Source organism: Schistocerca cancellata, chromosome 2 (assembly GCF_023864275.1).
Source record: "Schistocerca cancellata isolate TAMUIC-IGC-003103 chromosome 2, iqSchCanc2.1, whole genome shotgun sequence".
Classification (NCBI taxonomy): Eukaryota; Metazoa; Arthropoda; class Insecta; order Orthoptera; family Acrididae; genus Schistocerca; species Schistocerca cancellata.
Genome location: NC_064627.1, coordinates 201,277,025 through 201,302,269, shown reverse-complemented (window position 1 = coordinate 201,302,269; position 25,245 = coordinate 201,277,025). Strand labels below are relative to the sequence as shown.

The 25,245-nt window shown below is 39.4% G+C and overlaps 1 protein-coding gene across 6 annotated transcripts in view; it reads right to left on the bottom strand.

Moving 5' to 3' along the window:
• The window catches only part of LOC126161523 (zinc transporter 2), a 145,821-nt gene that overhangs the window by 25,621 nt on the left and 94,955 nt on the right, over positions 1-25,245 (bottom strand). For 4 of the 6 annotated variants that reach the window (XM_049917434.1, XM_049917433.1, XM_049917438.1 and 1 more), the window contains 2 exons: positions 12,158-12,360; positions 464-574 (listed from right to left, as the gene is read on the bottom strand). In XM_049917434.1, the coding sequence (XP_049773391.1) occupies positions 464-574; positions 12,158-12,360 (314 nt within the window). Of the gene's footprint in view, positions 1-463; positions 575-12,157; positions 12,361-22,026; positions 22,192-22,243; positions 22,272-25,245 lie in introns of those variants that run through there. The other 2 variants (XM_049917437.1, XM_049917436.1) reach the window with 2 other exon arrangements.

Here is a 25,245-nt window from a genome sequence, read left to right as displayed (position 1 = left end):
GATATGCCAACATCCTCAGCAACTTCTCTTATGGCACTTTGACAATTTTCCAAAACAATTTTCTTCATCAACATTTCAAGTGTTTTAGAGCACCTGGTTCCATTTTTTCACAGAATATTTGATGCAGTCTTTGCTCCATTTTTTTTTTAATCAAAAATAGCTGAGTGCACTAAAACATGTCTAACCTTTCTATCTCACCAAAACAAAGGAAATGTGCTGTACACTTGAAACTGTGAATGCATGTTCGGGATATGTATACTAACATAACAAAAAAAAGATCAATAATCGAATGTACATTGCCTCCACAATTTGAAAAGTCACCTTATTTTCTGAACAGCCCTCATACAGCCATTTCAATTATGGTGGCATTACTGTACTGTTACTGCATTACAGTTGTAATACATATATATTACTTTTTCTTAAGTAACATGATGAAACATTACAGACTGACATGCATACTCACCAACTGTTTCACCCACCATGAAAATGACACACAGAACGCTGGCAACTATCAGTTTCCTTCTTGCCTTGCTGTCCACCTGCTCATCCCTTTCACGATGACAGTGCCCATCCACTGCAACAATTATTCTAGTAGTTAAATAACAGTCAGTTTGGACAAATCACAGTTCACAAATTAATAATTGAATGATTGAATGATTGAAATTACAGCACTCACTTCAATCAACTATTTATGAACAAAATTAAAACACTGTAAATTGAAATCTACATCCAGGCTGTTACACAAACAAACTACACATTTATTGAATTGGTGGAGAATTTGCAAACCGTGAAATGAACTAATATAAAAATAACAATAGCTCAGTTTTCTGATTTGGTTATTATCACAGATGAAATGAAGTTACATATATTTACTATGACCAAGTCATTAGTGAAACTTTGTATAGTGATTGAGTTAAATTGGCGTTACTATCTGGGTGAAGGAATTTACAGAAAACACACAAGATAGTCAAGGAAGTCTATTTAGTGCTAGTTAGCACACACAGGTGCCTTGGAAGCTGCAATACTGCTAGTTTCTATTGCCAGCAGGGCATTAAATGCTGACCTATTTTCTTTAATCCATTCAGCAAAAGACCCCCCCCCCCCCCCAACCTTCACAATACTGACTAACCACTGTTTCATTTTCAGCCTAAGATGGATGAGACTTCATTATTTAGGGGACATGTAGTACTCTTAACCCTCGCCTCTTGTGTGGGGTCTTCAGAAGCCTAGCTTCTACATAAATGCCAATTACATACTATCAAAATTTTTCCAGCTGTCTGTTACTCTTGGTAGCTTCCTAAAAGGGACAATACTTAACAACCATACTGGCAACAATCAGTCTGCGCATGCGTGCCGTTAGGTACAGATGTGTGTTTCTGCACAAGGCTTCGAGGGACCCCATGCGATGACTGGCGTAAGTGAAATTCTACAAATTCTTTTATTTGGTTTTTTAATTTTTTATGCTTCTTTTGTTACAGTGTTTATATTAATGATTCCTTTTGGTGTAGAGCAGTTTAAATAAAATAAACATGGGGGAATGACAGTGTGAACGAGTTCTGAGATGGCTGGAAGAGGAAAACAACGAAATTATTGGTGGTGAAGAAGATGAACAAGAGAATGTCGATTTTCTGGAGGAAGTTAGTGATCATGACTCAGAGTCAGAACATGACTGCAAAGATGACAATCCTCAAGAACACCTTGAACCACCAGAATCCTCAAATGAGTACGAAGATGATATTTCATTATCAAATTTATCATCGCATAATTTCTATTCTGGAAAAAAAAAAAAAAAAAGACAAGGGGAAGGAACCTACACTGTTATTTGCAAATGGAAAAAAAACTCCCTACCAACAGGCTGCTAGAAGACGACTTCATAATACTGTCACACAAACAACCAGGTCCCCAAGGCGCAACAAATGAGGTTAGTAATGCTTTAGAATCTTTGTTATTGTTTACTGACTCAGAAAGGTTGCAGCACATACAAGACTGCACAAATATAAAAATAACATCAAAGCGGATAAATTATGACAGACAACGAAACTGCAGGCTTACAAATCTGACTGAGTTGAAAGCTTCGTTTGGCGTCATGTACATAACAGGGCTGCATAAGTCGTTACATACTTCGATTGATGACATTAGATTACTGATGGAACTGGCCTTGATTTCTGTTGTGCTTTTATGTCTAAACTGTGATTTCAGTTTCATTCACACACATGGAGAGTGAAATCTAATACACAAGTTGGCACCAATCACGCGGTTATACAATATCTTTGTCGACAACAGTGAGAAACATTGTAGAAACAATGAGTACATTACAGTGGGTGAGATGCTAGAGAATTTCAGAGGATTGTGCCAATTTCGTCAATACATGCCCAGCGAACCTGCAAAATATGGAATCAATGTGTTTTCTTTAGTAGACGCTGTTACACTTTACACCAGAAAATTAGAGATTTATGTTGGTAAACAGATGTAAGGACCTTTTTATCAAGACACTTTGACCACCGCACTTGTAAAGAACGTCTACTGAGAGATCACAGATTGACAGTGGCGGGTACACTTTGAAAAAATAAATCATAAATTCCAAGCGAATTCAAGCAGAAGGGTACGCAAGAACATTCAACAATTTTTGGCTATCAACCAACAATCACTTTGCTGTCTTACTGCCCAAAGAAGAGAAAAACAGTAATATTTCTTTCAACAATGCATCACAATGGTGTCATAGATGATAGTGCCCACCAAAAAAGTCCCGAAATTATGAGCTTTTACAATAAAACTTATCCACAGCAACTCTTGCGCGAGTTTGCCTCCAATGGCCATAGAAGCTGCTCTTTACTTTTCTGGACGTTGGTGCATTAAATGCTAACATAATACTGGACACAGTCAACCAGGCGCACAAAATGGAACAAAGTTTTCTCGAAAACATTGGCATTTGAGCTGTATCACCCACAACTGCATTTATGAGCAGCTATTACGACTTTGCCTCGTGAGTTGAAAGAGTGTATAACATGATTCATACTTACTGTTCAGGGTATACCACCTGATGATAATGAGTTCGTACCAACGAGAAAGTGTTGCATTCACTGTCCAAGACGAGCAGATAGAAAATTCAAATCTATTTGTCATTTTTGCAAGGGGAATATATGCCCAGCTCATACCAAAGCAGTATGTACAGGCTGTATCCAAAAAGAAAACTAGGTCCACTTAGATGTGTGAAAGTTTATACATTTTTTATCAGTTCATGTTACTTTCTATTTTTTATTAGTTTTATGTCTGTGTTAAACTCAAATAATTGTAGGATTTAAAGAAATTGCTTGGTTTTCATAAAGAAATAAATATCATGATACACTTGATCCAAAGAGACACTGTTTACACAGTGTAAATAAATAATTAACTTACAATTACTTCTTTATTTCATTACAGTCATATTACATAAATAAATTCTATAAAATAATACCCAAAATATATGTTATAACAGCAATAAGATGCTGTTTATCCTTTTGGGCTCTCTCATGACCACACGACGCCGCATGCTATAAGAAAGGTGCAACGGGTTGAGAGTTAAGAGCATTACAATATCGTTGGTTCACTACAACTTTTTAAAGGTTGACCAAAGAGTAAGAATTTTACACACACACACACACACACACACACACACACACACACACACACACACACACACACACACACACACACAGAGAGAGAGAGAGAGAGAGAGAGAGAGAGAGAGAGAGAGAGAGAGGGGGGGGGGGGGGGGAGGGGAGGAGGAGGAGAGATTGGGAGAGGGGGAAGCGGGAGGGGGGAGAGAGAGATTAAATAGAGGATAATCAATGCTACTTCCTGCAAACATATCAGTAACAGAAAAATTCATGGCTTGCAAATTTAGTTGCAAGCAAACAATTCTACTTATAACCATCACTTTCAAAAGACAAACTGACCTCCTGAGATTTGCAGTCTTCTACATTTCATGTTCTTTCTGATCTACAAGGCTTTCCAATGTGCATCCCCTCCTTCAAGGCTATCATGGTACTTTGAAAGCATGATGATGAATACTCTCTGCACTTATACAGTGCATTCTTTAAACACCCATTTCATCCTTCTAACAATTTCAGCTTCACTTATTTTCAGTTTTGTCAATAATAAACAACAAAATTTCACTCTTTTACCAAGAGAAACCACACGAATGCATATTTATAGAATCCATAATGAGAAGTTAAAGAGTCATGGCAGAAATTTGCAATGTCCAGCAGAAAATGAGAGGAATATTAAGAAATAAGGCCAAAAGACAACAGAAAAGTGTTCATTACAAAAGATAAAAGCATCATGGCATTTAAGAAACCGAAGAGTAAAATACAAACCAGCATTAGCACGATAAATAAAAACTACCATACAAACACAGATATATATACATTGGAATCCAACCAAAACATATTTACATTTGTGAAAACTTACTTGATACTAGTCACTATTCAACATGAATCACAGACATAACTGGAAACTCAAAATATTTAGGGGCTATTCAACAAGCAGAAAGAAGTGAAAAGCACACAACTGTCATTTAATCTTCACCACTGTCAAAAACTTAAAAAGCAGTTACAATGGTTTGTTGTAATCTGTTATCATTATGAGGTGATCTCTGTGTGCTTACAAACCATTTTTAATCATTAGATTTGCCACCAACGTACAGACTTGGTACATATACATTTTCTTGATGTTTCATTAAGAGAAGAGTGGATGGACCCCTGGGAGAAAGGAAGTCAACCATAATGAACATAAGAATAATAACCAAAAGTAGTAACCAGTCTCACTGTAGAGAACTGTTCAGAACAATGGGGATTTTCACTGCAACATGTGAGTTTATTACCAATCAGTTCTCTCTTCTTGTTGTCTTCAGTCCTGAGACTGGTTTGATGCAGCTCTCCACGCTACTCTATCCTGTGCAAGCTTCATCATCTCCCAGTACCTACTGAAACCTACATACTTCTGAATCTGCTTAGTGTATTCATCTCTTGGTCTCCCTCTACGATTTTTGCCCTCCACGCTGCCCTCCAATGCTAAATTTCTGATCCCTTGATGCCTCAGAACATGTCCTACCAACCGGTCCCCTCTTCTTGCCAAGTTGTGCCACAAACTCCTCTTCTCCCCAATTCTATTCAGTACCTCCTCATTAGTTACGTGATCTACCCATCTAATCTTCAGCATTCTTCTGTAGCACCACATTTCGAAAGCTTCTATTCTCTTCTTGTCCAAACTATTTATCGTCCACGTTCCACTTCCATACATATACTTTCAGAAACAACTTCCTGACACTTAAATCTATACTCTATGTTAACAAATTTCTCTTCATCAGAAACACTTTCCTTGGCATTGCCAGTCTACATTTTACATCCTCCCTACTTCGACCATTATCAGTTATTTTGCTTCCCAAATAGCAAAACTCCTTTACTACTTTAAGTGTCTCATTTCCTAATCTAATTCCCTCAGTATCACCCGACTTAATTCGACTACATTCCATTATCCTCGTTTTGCTTTTGTTGATGTTCATCTTATATCCTCCTTTCAAGACACTGTCCATTCCGCTCAACTGCTCTTCCAAGTTCTTTGCTGTCTCTGACAGAATTACAATGTCATCGGCGAACCTCAACGTTTTTATTTCTTCTCCATGGACTTTAATACCAACACAGAATTTTTCTTTTGTTTCCTTTACTGCTTGCTCGATATACAGATTGAATAACATAGGGTATAGGCTACAACCCTGTCTCACTCCCTTCCCAACCACTGCTTCCCTTTCATGCCCTTCGACTCTTATAACTGCCATCTGATTTCTGTACAAATTGTAAATAGCCTTTCGCTCCCTGTATTTTACCCCTGCCACCTTTAGAATTTGAAACAGAGTATTCCAGTCAACATTGTCAAAAGCTTTCTCTAAGTCTACAAATGCTAGAAATGTAGGTTTGCCTTTCCTTAATCTATTTTCTAAGATAATAAGTCGTAGGGTCAGTATTGCCTCACGTGTTCCAACATTTCTGCGGAATCCAAACTGATCTTCGCCGAGGTCGGCTTCTACCAGTTTTGCCATCCGTCTGTAAAGAATTCGCGTTAGTACTTTGCAGCTGTGACTTATTAAACTGATAGTTCGGTAATTTTCACATCTGTCAACACCTGCTTTCTTTGGGATTGGAATTATTATATTCTTCTTGAAGTCTGAGGGTATTTCGCCTGTCTCATACATCTTGCTCATCAAATGGTAGAGTTTTGTCAGGACTTGCTCTCCCAAGGCCGTCAGTAGTTCTAATGGAATGTTGTCTATTCCCGGGGCCTTGTTTCGACTCAGGTCTTTCAGTGCTCTGTCAAACTCTTCATGCAGTATTGTATCTCCCATTTCATCTTCATCTACACCCTCTTCCATTTCCATAATATTGTCCTCAAGTACATCGCCCTTGTATAGACCCTCTATACTCCTTCCACCTTTCTGCTTTCCCTTCTTTGCTTAGAACTGGGTTTCCATCTGAGCTCCTGATATTCATACAAGTGGCTCTCTTTTCTCCAAAGGTCTCTAATTTTCCTGTAGGCAGTATCTATCTTACCCCTAGTGAGATAAGCCTCTACATTCTTACATTTGTCCTCTAGCCATCCCTGCTTAGCCATTTTCCACTTCTTGTCGATCTCATTTTTGAGACGTTTGTATTCCCTTTTGCCTGCTTCATTTACTGCGTTTTTATATTTTCTCCTTTCATCAATTAAATTCCATATCTCTTCTTTTACCCAGAATCTCTATTAGCCCTCGTCTTTTTACCAACTTGTTCCTCTGCTGCCTTCACTATTTCATCTCTCAATGCTACCCTTTCTTCTTCTACTGTATTTCTTTCCCCCATTCTTGTCAATCGTTCTCTAATGCTCTTCCTGAAACTCTGTACAACCTCTGGTTCTTTCAGTTTATCCAGGTCCCATCTCCTTAAATTCCCACCTTTTTTGCAGTTTCTTCAGTTTTAATCTACATTTCATAAACAATAGATTGTGGTCAGAGTCCACATCTGCACCTGGAAATGTCTTACAATATAAAACTTGGTTCCTAAATCCCTGTCTTACCATTATATAATCTATCTGATACCTTCTAGTATCTCCAGGGTTCTTCCATGTATACAACCTTCTTTTATGATTCTTGAACCAAGTGTTAGCTATGATTAAGTTATGCTCTGTGCAAAATTCTACCAGACGGCTACCTCTTTCATTTCTCTCCCCCAATCCATATTCACCCACTATATTTCCTTCCCTCCCTTTTCCTACTCTCTAATTCCAGTCACCCATGACCATTAAATGTTCGTCTCCCTTCACTACCTGAATAATTTCTTATATCTCATTACACATTTCTTCAATTTCTTCATCATCTGCAGAGCTAGTTGGCATATAAACTTGTACTACTGTAGTACGCATGGGCTTCGTGTCTATCTTGGCGACAATAATGCGTTCACTATGCTGTTGGTAGTAGCTTACCCGCACTCCTATTTTTTTTATTCATTATTAAACCTACTCCTGCATTACCCCTATTTGATTTTGTATTTATAACCCTGTATTCACCTGACCAAAAGTCTTGTTCCTCCTGCCACCGAACTTCACTAATTCCCACTATATCTAACTTTAACCTATCCATTTCCCTTTTTAAATTTTCTAACCTACCTGCCTGATTAAGGAATCTAACATTCCACGCTCCGATCCATAGAATGCCAGTTTTCTTTCTCTTGATAACGACGTCCTCTTGAGTAGTCCCCGCCCGGAGATCCAAATGGGGGACTATTTTACCTGTGGAATATTTTACCCAAGAGGACGCCATGATCATTTAACCATACAGTAAAGCTGCATGCCCTCAGGAAAAATTACGACTGTAGTTTCCCCTTGCTTTCAGCTGTTCGCAGTACCAGCACAGCAAGGCCGTTTTGGTTAGTGTTGCAAGGCCAGGTCAGTCAATCATCCAGACTGTTGCCCCTGCAACTACTGAAAAGGCTGCTGCCCCTCTTCAGGAACCACAGGTTTGTCTGGCCTCTCAACAGATACCCCTCTGTTGTGGTTGCACCTACGGTACGGCCATCTGTATCGCTGAGGCACGCAAGCCTTCCCACCAACAGCAAGGTCTATGGTTCATGGGGGTAGACCAATCAATTATGCACATGAAATATAACCTTGACAATTACTGCACAAACAGCTCTGTCCATGGAACAAGATCTAAACTGAACCTGCTTTTACCAAGAAAGATCAAACATAAAACAGCATTTTCAATCATGGGATAAAAAACTCTTCAATAAATTTCCGAAGAATACTAAAGAGATTACTAAAATAAACTAATTTAAAAAAGGAAGTTTAGAAGAACCTATTAAGCCAGAGGTTTTATACAGTGAAGGACTACTTGCACACCACAGAATAAGAGTTTGGTAAAAAGCATAAAATATATAAACCACGTTATTTCACACACCACTGTTATTTAGTATAATGTTTTTATTTATTTGTGTGTGATTTCCTGAACATCCAAACCTCTTTCCAAGCTCAACATGTCGTGGCTTATTCAGTTATTCAGAAAAGCATGTGAAAAATTTAACACACAAAATGGAAACCAAATACAGTCTCCATGGTACTGACATCAGCTGATAGTGTGTTGTGTTACATTACGGAAATTTTATGTGTGTGTGTGTGTGTGTGTGTGTGTGTGTGTGTGTGTGTGTGTGTGTGTGTGTGTGTGGGAGGGGGGGGGGTGGCATGGTGTGGCGTGGCAGGGGCAGGGAGTCAGGAAGTGCAGGGGGTGGGGGGTTGTGGAGGGCGGGGGGAGGGGGGGGGGGGCACCTCAGTAATCAATACTGAAAAGTGAATGAATGAACAGAGTAGAACTATTAGTTTTCCATTATTAAAAACTTTCTTGCAAAGCAGTATTGTAAATTAGGGATTAGCTAAATGTGATTGCACTATTAAAAATAGGCTGGCCTTGTATTCAAGAGGAGTTCCAGCCTCTCTGCAGCCATATTAATTTCAGTTTTCCATGGTTTCTGTAAATTACTTCAGACAAATGCCAGCATGGTACCTAACATGTGCAGCTTGCAGTTAAACATATATTAAAACACATTTCTCATTCATGGATTACAGAATTTAAATTATGAATTTACATAATGTTAGTCTACATTTTTGGAATGTTGATATCTAATGTCAAGTGATGTTTTTCAAACAGTTAATAGCTAGTCACATGGCTGCACCTTGAAATACCATTTACAGCTGTGTGCAGTAGATGTTTGGGGGCATGCCTTTGACAAAGTGCAGCTCGTAAGGGCTTCCAGAAGGCTCAGTACTTTTAGCCTAGCTGTCCTACTTCACAGGCAGAACTTAGGAGATGTAATTAATTTCTTCCTAATGTTGGGTGTTATAATTTAACTAACATTCTAAGAATATATGCTATTTCAAATCACCAGCACATTAAAGTTCTCTTGGAAATGTGGTGTTATTGGTAAAATTTGCTGCAAGAAACTAACAGGAAATGCCATATTCCCGCTTAATGAATTTTTGAATTTCATTGTTTTTGTATTATAGCTTCCATGTTGCATACATTTACTGTTTCAAGACAATGGTGCATTAAAGACATTATCGAAAACATGTCATTCTCCGTGCCTTTTTTTATGTATACCTGAAGTGAGTTTGTTCCATTGTGTAAGCATGCCAGGGAATATGGACCAATGAATTGCAAAACTGTTTTCTATATCACTGCCTGATTTGATTGCAATTCAGTATTTATACATTGATCCAAAAATTACAGAACAAGAACAACCATGTCACAGAAGTGACACTGTCTTTTCACATTAAACTCATAAATGCTTGGGATTGAACATACACAAAAGCTTAACAGAGAGACTAACATACACAGCATTAATGATCTCTCTCCAAAACACGCTTTTTACTACAGTTGGTTGTGATAAAGTGTTAGGAATTGTGATATTGGCGAATAAATTTGCTGCTTTATCTTGGAGCAGGCTTTTGATGTTATTTAGTGAAATGGCACAAAGATACAGAGATACAGTATGTGAACTTTTGGCTAGAGTGTGATAGTGCCACCCTTCCCCCCCCTACAACCCAGATATCTGGGTTGTGAAGATACGACCGATCTTTAGCATACCCCGAGGTGTGGGTTAGCTCCGCTCGATTAATACCACTCCATTTCCCAGTTTGGAAACCAAAAGTAATGCCTGATTTTTACTGTAAGGCCACAGCTAACCACCTGTTCCAACTTTGTCGAACTAGGATTGTAAGTACATAAATGACTATTTTTGTTCGTAAGCTTCAGTATCACAATATGACCAAATCATTGTAAAAGTGGTCTAGGAATGAATAAAACCACCACCACCACCACCACCACCACCACCATCCATCACGGAAGTTCTGAGCTTTGAACACTGTTCCATAGTGCATGTCCTCCATCATACAAGGTTACAAGACTGATTTTTCATCTACCAAAGTTTTTTCTTTCAAACAATAACATTGTCCCCTTCGAAGTAGTTTCCTTCAGCATCTGTACACCGGCAAAGTAGTTGTTCCCAGTCTTGCTAGCAATGCTGAAAGGCTTCAACTGTTGGGGTCTTTAACCTGTCAGGCACATTCTTTTGAATGTACTTCAGAGTCCAAAACAATGCCCTTGTAAGACTTCTTCAAATTCGGGAAAAGAAAAAAGTCACAAGGACTGAGATCAGGTGAACAGAGGGCTGCGGAACAAAAGGAATGCCTTTTAACATCAAAAATTCCGTGACGGAGGTGGCCGTGTGACATGGGGCTTTGTCACGGTGCAGCATCCACTTGTCTGCAATGTCTGATCTCAGTCGACTAACTTTTCTCCTGAGCCTTTCAAGGACATCTTTGTAAAACACTTGGTTGACAGTTTGTTCTGAAGAAACAAATTCTTTATGAACAATACGTCTACTGTCAAAAACTCAGCATTGTTTTGATCTTTAGTTTGATCATTTGAGTTTTTTCCAGTTAAGGAGATGCATCATTGTGACACTTTTTCCGGTCAAGGAGATGTATCAGTGTGCCACTCCTCACACTGTCGCTCTGTCTCAGAATCATATTCAAAAATCCAGGCTTTATCAAGTGTGGTCACACAAATGAACCATTTGTGGTCACTGGCAATCCTCTCAAGAAGATCAAGCAAACATTTCTTTGATTGTCCTCCTGCTTAGTTCTGAGGTTTTTCAGCACCATTCTGACACAAACCTTTTACCTTTGGTCAAAATTTGAAGTACTGTAAAATGTTTAACTTTAACAGGTCAGCAATCATCCTTATTGTTAAACGTCAGCCTGATCTCCCAAGAGCACGCACATTTTCAACTTTTCGTCAGTTTTTAAGTTGGATGTCTCCCTGAGTAAGGTTCATCTGTAACGTGTTCTCAGCCTTCCAAAAAGATTTATGCCAACGAAGAAATTGTGGGCCTGATAAAAAACACAATTTCACTGATGGCACTCTCAAAATTCACATGATGGCTGTACGGAGTTGAAATCAGACTGAGAGTGTTGAAACTTGACTAATCACCTGAAAGGGATGAAGAAACCAGTCTACACAAGCACAACAACAGAGTGTCTCCACATCACTCACAGTGTTGTTGTCAGTCTCATTAATTTTCTCACATACTTCATACGAAGAAAGCCTTGTGGAGGAACTCAAGACACTGGAAGAATGTTTTCAAAAAGAACAGATACTCAGAACCATAGGCTGAGCGTGCCCTTCAATGAAAATTGGTTTCACACATAGAGAGGGAACTGGCACCAATGAAGAAGCAGCCAGAATTTCATACTTTCCATTCACTGTCGCCATTTCCTGGACAACTGAGAGAATACATCAAAGACATGATTTCCAATGCTCATTGATCTCTACAATGAAATTAAAAGGTCTACTATGTTGTGGGAAAGATAACCTAGGACACAGAAAACCAAGATGTATCAAATACTGTTTGAGCATATTCTGGTAATGTATGCAGCTCTCTTTTCGAAAATCTGTGGTCTTCATCACGGAACAGATTTTCTGCTAAGAAATATATTATTTGAATTAATAAATGTAAATATTCTTGCTTCTTTCCTATTTTACCAACCTAAAGATGTAAAGACTTATAAAATTTGATTATACTCTGCAAATTCTTACTGATTGTCATCGAATCACGTCTCTCACGAGAGGTGGCTGGGGAAAGGCCGCCAGGTCTGTCAACGACTTCACCCTCGGTGACAACACAGCATCCACTTGACTTGCCGTGAACACAGTAAATAATTCGTCGTGGATGTGAAAAGGTTTCCCCATTCCTTGAGAGGGAGGGTGGAAGACTTCCATATGTGGCACTATTCTGGTACCTGCAAAAAAGAAAGAAGATAATGTTTTCTTATTCCATCAAGTATGGGAAGCATGAACAAGTAAAGCACAAGAATTACATTAAAGTGCAATTTTTATTAGCTCTGCATGTCTGCATACACATTAGGATAAAACACAGATCAGGGAGTCTTGAGAAGCCAAAGAGACACAATTGAACTGTTGATGGGAAAAGAAAATCTTTCTGTTAAATATTCATTTCCCAAAAACAACAAAGCTGTGAGTGGATCTCCTATTCATCAAAAAGCATTCAAAATCGCAAAAATTTAGAGCAACACGAGTTTATTTAAAGCATCCATGGGCTGCCTTGATAAATGCAAGTTCAGGAGGTGCAACCTTTTTTTTTTCCAAATGTGCAGAAAAACACAGTTCAACTGATGAAAAAAAGGAAAAGATACTTGAAATCTACACAGGTTATCATAAAGAAATGTATTTAACTGTGATGATACTATACTTTTTTCCAGAGGTCTACCCAGTAAAAGTATGGCAGGAAAATTTTGAATGAAAGGCTTACTTTTTTACTGTGCATCAGTATGAAAAGCAATTTTGAAAGATTTGTCACCGTTATAGGTAAGGCTACTACTAGATGTAGCGTCTCACTGAGATTGGGTAAACTGAACATGGTCTGGTATTCAAACTGTAGTACCAGGTTGACAAGGGCAACAATTACTTAGTGGTTGTTGTCATATAATTAAAACACGAGGAGGCATAATAGAAAAGTGATCTTGTTTTTGGATAATGCTACAACACATTGCAATGCCATACTAACAAATGTGAAACTTGTCTCTCTGCCAGTGAAAACTACTTCATGTAGCCGGCCCCTGGATGGAGGGGATTATTCAGAATTTTGAAGTTTCACATGGACATAGATAAACCACCAATAAAAATGCTGGAAGCTATTCTGTGGATATTTTCTGCCTTGACATAAGTCTCTTTCATTCTAGTCAGCAAATGCATTGTTCCTTTCTTTCTTTTTTTTTTATCTTTTAATGAAATGGGAAGAGAGTGATAGGGGGAAGGGGAGAAGGGGGAAGGGGAGGGGGATGAGGAGGGAGGGGGATGAGGAGGGAGGGAGAGGAGGGAGGGAGAGGAGGGAGGGAGGGGGCAGGGATGGAGGGGGAAGAGAGACAGAGAGAGAGAGAGAGAGAGAGAGAGAGAGAGAGAGAGAGATAGAGAGAGAGAGAGAGAGAGAGAGAGACTGGAATAATGACCTACCTTTAGCCAGCGATAAGTGTGTCCAGAGACATGAGGTCAACAGAAGTAATATTCTCGATTTGCTTTGTATAATAATTGGATCTGAGGGTTATGGCACTGCTGACAGCTCACTGTAGGCAGATGTCTCAACAGATGTTTGTGAATTCGATCTTCTTCAGAAAGAGTAAGATGCTGATGATGACAGATGTAATGGTGGTAATGATACTGCTGAACAGGACTACCCTCCATTTACAAGAAGCTTTTTATGAAATACAGATGAAGATGAACTCAGTTTGGATCTGAACTTTAACCACATATTGAATAGTCAGTTACAACAACTAGAAGAATCAGAAAACAATAGATGATTATTTTGAACAATATGGATCTGGACATAGATAGTCAGAACCTAGTGAAAATTATAGAGCATTTTGAGTTAACTAATTTAATGAAAAATTACAATACTACATGCACCGTACTTTCTTTTTTGCAATTTAATTCTAAGAATGCTTTTGTAGACTTGAAATTTGCAAATGTATTTTGTTCGATGAATGTTGGAAAATCCATAAGAAAAGCTGTTCAGAAAGTACTGTGATTTTGTGATTCCAATTGCAACAACCTACACTTTTCTCTGTGTAACACACACTTCTCAATTATGGGCATTTACTTGTATATTTCACTCCGAGCTGCCTGCCATTGAGAAATTTCATTCTACTAGTATCAGTTTAGTCCATTTCAGTGGTGTCATCTTCAACAGTCTACTAGACAATAGGCAATTTGTAAATCAAGACAACACTGAAACAGTTTACAACTGTGTGCGAGTTCCCCAAACCTGCATAAATACATCGTATCCTTTTCTGATTGTGTTAACCTCATTCCACTTAGCACGCAAGCTCCTAGATGCTGTAAATCAGTGTTTGCAGTTCACAATTCAACCATATAATACACCACCCCTGCATTTCATTGTGTGTTGAAACAAACTAACATGCATTTTTGAGAAATTTTGGAAGTTACCATTGTCCTTTGTGTAATCTATGATCAATCTGTAGCAAATCGATGTTTGTGATTTAGTTACTGTTGGATATTTTTGAATTAACAAATTGCATTACATCTAGCTTTCCTTACGGAGGAGTAGTCCCATGTATTATCTGCATTTATCATAAATTAATTCTGTTTTTGAGTTTGCTAACAACTATAATTAACATCAAAACATTTTAGGAAACTAGTAATTTTTACCACAAGTTTTTGTGTTGCCTTAATAGAAATCTTGTTTTCTGTATTTGCTTCAATTCTTATAGGGAATTAGCAACATTTAGCTCAACAGATTAAAAGGTAATCTGCGGGGTTAATTTGAAGTTATTTTTTTCTCTGCCTTGTAATACACTGCACAAGCCAAAATACAGCCCCACGGTGTATGCGGTTTTTGAACACAGGATGAGTTGGGTGATGTTCGTAAACAGCTGGAAATTGCCGTGACTACAGTCAAACTATTGGCAGCTGCTGTAAATTGGTATGTTGGAAGAGCTCCCGAGCCGTGTACCTGTGATACTTGTACCAGAGTACCTCAAGTACTATCCTCTGCCGTGGATCTTGTCTCCTCTGCAGAAAGTACAGGATCTGTCATTGCTCATCCACTTGCCCGCGAGTGACGTGTCAATGGTAGATCTAGGCGTCCTGTACAGGGTGGACGGGGACCAGGAAGGACTCAGGGTGTTACACTGATCCTCGTACCCTACAAGTTTGAGATGCAGTCTTTCAATGAAACTGGGTCTGTGCCAGTGGGACTCCCTTCACCTGTTTTGTCTGGTGTCAGGAGGCAGCAAATGCAAAAGGAAAGGAGTCTATTAATTGTCAACAGTACAAACATACGGTGAATGACGGTAACCCTTACGGAAACAGTAGCAAGGGACAGGAAAGGACACCAGGTGCACTCAGTGCGTATGCCTGGGGGGTCTCATTCAACATGTTGAAGAAGCCATTTCCACTGCCACTGAGGGAACAGGGTATAACCAACTGCAGATTGTGGCGCATGTTGAGCAAATGATGCCTGTCGTCTGAGCTCCAAGGTCATTCTTGGGTCATTTCAGCAACTGGCAGAGAAGATAGAGAACACCAACCTTGTGGATGGAGTTTCAACAAAGCTCAAAATTTGCGGCATTGCCCCCAGAACTGATCATGGCCTTTTGGTTCTGAGTTGAGTGGATACAAACCAGAGACTTCAAAGGTTCTGTGACAAGCTATGCTGGGACTTACTGGACTTGCACCATAGGGCTGAGAACTGTAAAGCCCCCTAAATGGGTCAGGCCAGTCTCAGAAGCTGTTACTCAGGAAGCTGACTGTGCATGAGTGGCACACAAGGATTTTTAAAACTAGGTGTGACTCCACCAAACCCAAATAATTGTAGCTTTAGAAAGCCCAGAAGCATCGGTGTATGATTGAAAGAAAAGGCTCCCACATGTTAGAGTATTAAAATCCTACTGGTAAACTGCTGAAGCATTCACAATATAGTGCCAGAGTTTGAAGCGCTTAAGAAAAGCAGAGCAGTTCACGTAATATGAGGTACAGTGGGCATAAAATGATAATTGGATCCTTCTATCGCCCACCAGACTCATCTCTGGATGTAACCAAAAACTTTAGAGATGCCTCAGTTCACTTGTACATAAGTTGCCTAATCACACTGTAATCATCAGTGGAGACTTTAATCGTCCAACAAATTAAAAATTGGAAAATTACAGTTTTGTTTGTGGTGACACGATGAGACATCCTGTGAAACTTTGCTGCACACATTCTCCGAAAACTACCTCGAACAGCTAGTTAGGAACCCTACTCATAATGGAAATACACTCCTGGAAATGGAAAAAAGAACACATTGACACCGGTGTGTCAGACCCACCATACTTGCTCCGGACACTGCGAGAGGGCTGTACAAGCAATGATCACACGCACGGCACAGCGGACACACCAGGAACCGCGGTGTTGGCCGTCGAATGGCGCTAGCTGCGCAGCATTTGCGCACCGCCGCCGTCAGTGTCAGCCAGTTTGCCGTGGCATACTGAGCTCCATCGCAGTCTTTAACACTGATAGCATGCCGCAACAGCGTGGACGTGAACCGTATGTGCAGTTGACGGACTTTGAGCGAGGGCGTATAGTGGGCATGCGGGAGGCCGGGTGGACGTACCGCCGAATTGCTCAACACGTGGGGCGTGAGGTCTCCACAGTACATCGATGTTGTCGCCAGTGGTCGGCAGAAGGTGCACGTGCCCGTCGACCTGGGACCGGACCGCAGCGACGCACGGATGCACGCCAAGACCGTAGGATCCTACGCAGTGCCGTAGGGGCCCGCACCGCCACTTCCCAGCAAATTAGGGACACTGTTGCTCCTGGGGTATCGGCGAGGACCATTCGCAACCGTCTCCATGAAGCTGGGCTACGGTCCCGCACACCGTTAGGCCGTCTTCCGCTCACGCCCCAACATCGTGCAGCCCGCCTCCAGTGGTGTCGCGACAGGCGTGAATGGAGGGACGAATGGAGACATGTCGTCTTCAGCGATGAGAGTCGCTTCTGCCTTGGTGCCAATGATGGTCGTATGCGTGTTTGGCGCCGTGCAGGTGAGCGCCACAATCAGGACTGCATACGACAGAGGCACACAGGGCCAACACCCGGCATCATGGTGTGGGGAGCGATCTCCTACACTGGCCGTACACCACTGGTGATCGTCGAGGGGACACTGAATAGTGCACGGTACATCCAAACCGTCATCGAACCCATCATTCTACCATTCCTAGACCGGCAAGGGAACTTGCTGTTCCAACAGGACAATGTACGTCCGCATGTATCCCGTGCCACCCAACGTGCTCTAGAAGGTGTACGTCAACTACCCTGGCCAGCAAGATCTCCGGATCTGTCCCCCATTGAGCATGTTTGGGACTGGATGAAGCGTCGTCTCACGCGGTCTGCACGTCCAGCACGAACGCTGGTCCAACTGAGGCGCCAGGTGGAAATGGCATGGCAAGCCGTTCCACAGGACTACATCCAGCATCTCTACGATCGTCTCCATGGGAGAATAGCAGCCTGCATTGCTGCGAAAGGTGGATATACACTGTACTAGTGCCGACATTGTGCATGCTCTGTTGCCTGTGTCTATGTGCCTGTGGTTCTGTCAGTGTGATCATGTGATTTATCTGACCCCAGGAATGTGTCAATAAAGTTTCCCCTTCCTGGGACAATGAATTCACGGTGTTCTTATTTCAATTTCCAGGAGTGTATATTGGATTTAATGGCAACAAATAGACCTGACCTCTTTGAGGATGTCCACATTGAAACTGGTATCAGTAACCCTGATGTGGATGTGGCAACAATGATTACCAAAGTACAAAGGACAACTGAAACTTGCAGAAAGACATATTTGTTCAGTAAACTAGATAATAAATCAGTAGTGTCATAGCTCAGTGAGGAACTTTAAACTTTCAGCACAGGCCAGGAGCATGTAGAGGAACTCTGTCTCATGTTTAAAAGAATAGTTGATCATGCACTGGGTAGATATGTACCCAGTAGAACAGTTCATAATGGGAGGGAATCTCCATAGTATACAGTCACTGTAAAGTAACTTCTAAAGAAAAAGAGATTACTGTGTAATAGGTGTAAAAGAAAGTGTAGAGCTATAGTCAGACAGATACTGAATGAAATGCATTTGGCTGTCAAGAGCACTGTGTGATACCTTCAATGACTACCGTGCAAAATATTATCAAGTGATCTTTCACAGACCCAAAGAAATTATGGTCATATGTAAAGGCTGTTAGTGGCACCGAAGTTACGTGTGAATGAGAGAGAAACTGGAGGGTAGCATGACAAAAGCTGAAATGCTTAACTCTGTTTTCAAATGTTTCTTTACAAAGGAAAACCCAGATGAATTTCCACAATTTAATCCTTTTACCACTGAAAAGATGAATGAAATGAGTATTGGTATCAGTGATACTGAGAAACAGCTGAAATCATTAAAATTGAACAAAGCTCCCGGCCCCAAACGAATCCCTGTCAGATTCTATACTGAATTTGCGGCTAAGTTATCCCCTCTTCTAATTATAACCTACTGTAGATCCATCAAACAAAAAACCCTGTCCATTTCTTGGAAAAAGGCAGAGGTCACACCCGTCTACAAGAAGGGTAGTAGATGTGATCCACAAAACTACTGTCCAATATCCTTCACATCAATTTGTTGTAGAATCTTAGAACATACTCTGAGCTCAAACATAATGTGTTATCTTGAACAGAATGACCTCCTCAATGCCAACCAGCATGGGTTTCAAAAACTAATCATGTGAAACCAAACTCACACTTTTCTCACATGGCATACCGAAAGCTTTGGATCAAGAATATCAGATTGTGCAGTATTTCTTGATTTCTGAAAAGCATTTGACTCAGTCCCAAACATATTTTTATCACCAAAAGTATTATCATGTGGGGTATCAAGTGAGTCTGTGACTGGATTGAGGACCTTTTGGCAGGGAGGACATGGCATTTTATCTCGGATGGAGAATCATCGTCAGAGGTAAAGTAACTTTGGGTGTGCCCCAGGGATGTGTCTTGGGATACTTGCTGTTCATGTTGTAAATTAATGACCTTGCAAACAATATTAATAGCAAAATCAGGCTTTTTGTGGATGATGCAATTGTCTATAATGAAGCACTATCTGAAAGAAGCTGAATAAATACCGTCAGATCTTGATAAGATTTCAAAGTGGCACAGAGATTGACAACTTGCTTTAAATGTTCAGAAATGTAAAATTCTGCTCTTCACAAAACAAAAACAACATGGTATCCTATGACTACAATATCAATGAGCCACTGTTGGAGTCAGCCAACTCATACAAATATCTGGGTGCAACACATGGTTAGGGATATGAAATGGAATGAGCACACAGGTTTAAGTCATGGGTAAAGCAGGTAATAGTCTTCGATCTATTGGTAGAATACTGGGGAAGTGCAACCAGTCTATAAAGGAGATTGCTAACAAATCACCTGTGTGATCAGATCTAAAATACTGCTCGAGAATGGGGCATGTACCAAGTAGGACTAACGGGATATTGAACGTATACAGAGAAGGGCAGCGCAAATTGTGACAGGTTTGTTTAATCTGTGGGAGAGATTCACAGAGATCCTGCAGGAACTGAACTGGAAGACTCAAGAGACAGACGTAAACTACCCCGAGAAAGTCTATTAACAAAGTTTAAAGAACTGGCTTCAAATGAAGACTCTAGGAATATACTACAACCCCCTACGTATCACCCTCATAGTTATAATGAGGATAAGATTAGAATAATTACTGCGTGCACAGAGGCATTCAAACAATCATTCTTCCCATGGTCCACATGTGAAAGTAACAGGAAGAATTACACTATTATATTTCCTGATACAACTGTCCATTATCACACTTTCAGTTAATGAATGGATCATATGACAAACAATAATTCTGGAATAATCCATGATGTCTGTTCTCTCTCAACGAATATTAACTAATGTGTAGAAGTGGCTGTTATTGTTTAGTTCATAAACTCAAATATGAAATCTTCAGACCTGTATGCAAATATTTGGTGTTGTGTAAGCAATAGCAATCAACACATATCCATCCTATTTTAAAACAAAAGGTCATTTTCTGGCATGTAAATGTAACAGAATCAGATTCAGAGATGAGGAAATTTTGTGTGTCCAACAGACCACTAGGCAATGAAGTATCCAAAACTGAAAAAAAATTATTATGTGTTAGGTACAAATTCTAATTTTAGGTCACTAATATCTTGAACCTGTAGCATAAGGTAAGTGATGACAAACTGCTATTGTATATGGTCACGATGATAGTTTCAACTTTTTAAAATAAATACGCCCTTATTTTTTATGCATTCCCTTTCAGGTCAATGCACTTTGTCCAACACTTTTCCAATGAATCAATTCCAACCTTGGTGTGCTATTACAGAAAGACTGCTAGACACTCATCTACAGCTTTTATAATCTTTTCGCTTATCTCAAACATTCTCAAGCACAAAGTTTCTTAATTAATATGGTAATTGGTGGAAATCAGAGGGTGCCAAATAAAATTAATAGTGGAGAAACCAACAATCGGTACTGATCTGTACTCAATGGAAGTGAGATCCATCTTTCACAAAGCTTTCTCATACTTACAGAATCATGTAAAATGCCCTGTAGTCTTTCTCCTGATAGGCCTACACTATCGGCTATTTTGTACATCTTTCACTGCTGATCATGCAGTATCATACTGTGAATTGTCTCAATGTCTCCATCTGTAGCTGCTGTTTTGGGACTTCTTTACTTTAGATCATCTTCAAGCAAAGTAAAGCGATTTTGGAATTCAGCTGCTCATTTCTTAACTACTGCAAACAGGGAAGCAGGGTCCTTTAAAATCATAGTTCCATTGGAAATAAACAGCCCAGAATAAAGATGTGGCCCTTCCAATCACCAATTTTAATAAATCACTCAAACAACTACATGAAAAGCTCTGTAAACAAAACTATTCCTCAGATCAAACTGACTTGCATTATCAGGCTGTATGTTCAGTACTTTCTGTTTGCCCCAATACTGTAATGACTGAACAAGAGGGGACTGAAATAAAACAGGTATTCATACCACACACACACACACACACACACACACACACACACACACACACACAGACAGAGAGAGAGAGAGAGAGAGAGAGAGAGAGAGAGAGAGAGAGAGAGAGAGAGATCAACATGGATTTTAAGATTTGCACAATCAATATTAAAAAGTAGTTAGTCATTTATGCCAAGAATACTCATTATGGTCTATGTATATACAGGAATGAGTGAAACATTCTTGAAGTAACATTTATGTCAAAAAATATTGACATGTACATGAATACTGGATGGATATTTAAAGTGACATGATGAGACTGACAACTTCCTTTGTGTAAATGAGACAGATGTTGAAAAATAATTATAATTTCTCTTAGTTGCATTTAATGAATAAAACACATAACCAGTAATCAACACCACCAGAATATCAGTTATGTAAGGGCTGTGTTAGTAGATCACTAGCATTTTGTTGAGAAAGATTTGTTTTCACCTTGGGCATGGAATATAAAACGCAGCACAACACTGATAACATTTAACAAAAACAAAACTATAAAAGCTGAACTTCTGACATTACAATGATGTAAAAGATTTAGCTTCAGGGAAACACCACGTATTCCCTCACCCAATTTGTCAGTCTACACAGGCAAATAAACAACAAACTTTGGTAAATAGGACAAAAATAAAAATAAGCTACCTCAGATGTAATATGTAAGTGAATACAAACATCAAAAGAAAAACAACATATATAGCAGGAAGCACTTTGTAAATTTATACACAATAATTTGAACACTGACAGGACTATTCTTGCATTAAATGAAACTGTACATGCTAATTACAAATTTACTTTCCTTACAGTTTGGTGAGTGGGTGCCTCTCTTTGTCCTCCATATTAAATTAAGTAACTGACACTCCACACAACATGAAGCACAATTTCATCACAAGAAAGCATTAAAATAGCAAAGCACATATTATTTCATGGCTGAACACAACACGAGACACTGAGCTAGACACTGAAGTATATGAAAGAACTGTTTAAATGGGTGAAACAATCACAAAGTCTGGACACATACATTACACAGGCACCATTGCCAAGATAGACAGTACTGTCAAACACAGAGGCAAATAGGAACACTTGTTTATATAGACCTGGGGCAGTGGTGCCGTGTGACTTGCTCGCAGAGTTAAGTGGCCAGGCTGGGGATTACTTAACACCATCTGCTGCATATCTCAACTGTGGGATAATGAACTGCTCCTCCATCTGAGTACAAGCCTCTTATCAGCAAACCCTTACACACATTGGGAGACGGGCAATGATAACATCAGTCAACATTGTGCTACTATGTCCAGCATTAAAAATACATTTTCTTCTTTTTTTTTTTTTTAAAGGAACTTTCTTGTGTAATACTAATCACACATGGGTAAATGTTTTAATAAATGGCAGGATACATTAATCCCTTATTGGTTATTTTCTACTTCCTGTTATTTATGCACAATGGCCAAAATTCGTTAAAGTAGCCTAAAAGTTACGAGGAATGATTATTCGAATAAACAATGAGCTGAATTACGCTTACATTAAACACTTATTAAAAATACACTTTCCCTGCAACTGATCTATCAGTACCGCATTATTCATCACGAAAACAGGGGTGTGCGAAAGCATCTTTACCAGCACAGTCAGACCTCACAGGACGAGGAAAGCATTTCAGTTACTAAGGCGGAACGAAGTTGGCGCTGAGCTGACAGCAATTGTAAAGTGATATGCTGACTTACCAGTAACGCAGCGGCATGTGCCTCGGTGCACTTGAGGTGCCTCGAGTGCAGAAAATATTATATTTTTTCTGTGGACATTAGAATACCGGTACATCAAATGTGTATGACGCTACTGCTGTTCTATCAGTTCACATTTACGCATAGTGAACAAACCTTTTTCTCTGCGCAGCTTCCTGTTACGCTAAATGTACACACAAATTTCTCTGAAGCTGCAGATGTTGGAAAACGTAATTCTACTTTTTTTTTCTTTTTCTTAGGTGACTCTTACGGCTGAAAACACGAGTCTGCCATCACGTTTATTCACAATGTTCGTCTGAATCGCACATTACTATGCGTTTCGGCTAACTTCCATCACCAGGTCATTATGTGATGCTAACATTCGTATGGGAATACTCCTCATGATGGCAGCAAGCCGAACGTGAATTGTACAGTAACGTGCGAGCAAGACGAACATTTATGAATATCTACTATCATCGACTCAAAACAGACCCAATGAAAATGGCGAAGGGCATGGAAATAATGATTAACTGTCAATTGTAGACAATTAGACAGTGGATGGCAGACTGGGCACTTTCTGAGAAATATTTCTGCAGTCTTGCGAAAACCCAGTGGAAAATTTACGAAGCAGAATCTACGTCTAGAACTAGATCAACGATGGACTACATATTTCCCGAGCTCCATTCGTTAGCCGGCGTATCAAAAGGCAATAGTACTTACATTTTACTTTTATTTGGTGGAATATCTGGTGTATAAAAAGACTTTTAGGCGTTACTGTTGGCTGTATTGACGGACCTCGCGATCTCGATGATAAAAAGGTAGCAAGAACTGCACAAGCGACAGCAGGCTTCAGTTTCGATTTTCGACAGGCATTGTTAGAAAACGACAAAAAAACTCTTCAGCACAGGCAGTTGTATTGTTAGCTAAGAATGGGCAATTTTCTGTAATTACTCACCTAGACTATGTTCAACGAAATCAGGAATTAATTACGAGTAAGGAATAGAATAGAATAGAATAGAAGATTTTTATTAGCCTTCCAGTATTTTTCATACAATTGGCTTCGTCAAAGTTTGCAGAGGGTTTTAGTTTCAGTACAATATTCAAATAGTTACAGAAAGGGGAGAAAAGGAACTAAAGACCTTTTCTTCAGCATTATGTAAGACAATGTTTTATACAGTAATTAAGTACACACATAAGAAAAGAATCACAGTAAATAACTAGCTTATATAATATCAAAACATTTCCTTCATAACTTAGGTAAAACATATATTTTGATGATTAGTTTCTAAGAATTCTTCAGTTGTATAGAATTCGTTGTTTTTTAGCCAGGTTTGCAATGTATTCTTATATTTATTTAGTGGTACTGTACGAGCTGAGCATGGTAACTTATTGAAAAAATTTATACTTAAGTAGTTATAGTTATTATGGACTACAGCAAGTCTTGTGGAAGGCAAGTCCAGCAGGTGACTGTTTCTTGTACTGTGTGCATGCACATCACATCTCATGTTCAATTTTTTTCAGATTTTCTCTGGCATATATTAAACAGCTATATATATGTACATGCTTGGCACTGTCATTACGCCAAGAGATTTAAAATAATTTCTGCAGGACTCTCTGGGTGCCAACCCTTCCATGCACCTGATTGCTTTCTTCTGCCATCTGAAAATACATTCAGCCCCTGGGGAGTTACCCCAAAGCAATATTCCATATTGCAGTTGGGAATGAAAAAAAGCATAGTATGAGTGGAGTAGCAATTGTTTCCTCACACTGTTTCTTAATTTATACAATAAGAAAAGTACTCGTGCTAGTTTACTACATAGTTAATTGGTGTGTCCTTCCCATAAGAGCTTTTGGTCTATGATTAGTCCAAGTAATTTCACTGTTTTGTTTTCATTTTTAGTTACTTTGAGATTAAATATTATTTCTTTTGGTTTTCTTTGATTTACGCACAGCTGGTTAGCCTCACACCAGTAATTAGCCATTTGCATCATTTCTCTATTTTTGTCCAGTACACTCTAAGTTCTCTCCTGTACTTAATGTCATATTGTCAGCATATAGTACGTTCTTACACGGTATGTAATTCGAGAAGTCATTAACATAGACAATGAACAGAAAAGGTCCAAGAACAGAGCCTTGGGGTATTCCCCTTTCTATAGGGAGTATTTCTGACCTCTGCTTATTTGCATATACAAGTTGTAATCTATTGCTTAGATAAGATTTGAATAGATGGAGTGTATCATCTTCAGTGCCATAGTATTTTAACTTTTCGATGAATATGTCATGTGACGCCGAGTCAAATGATTTA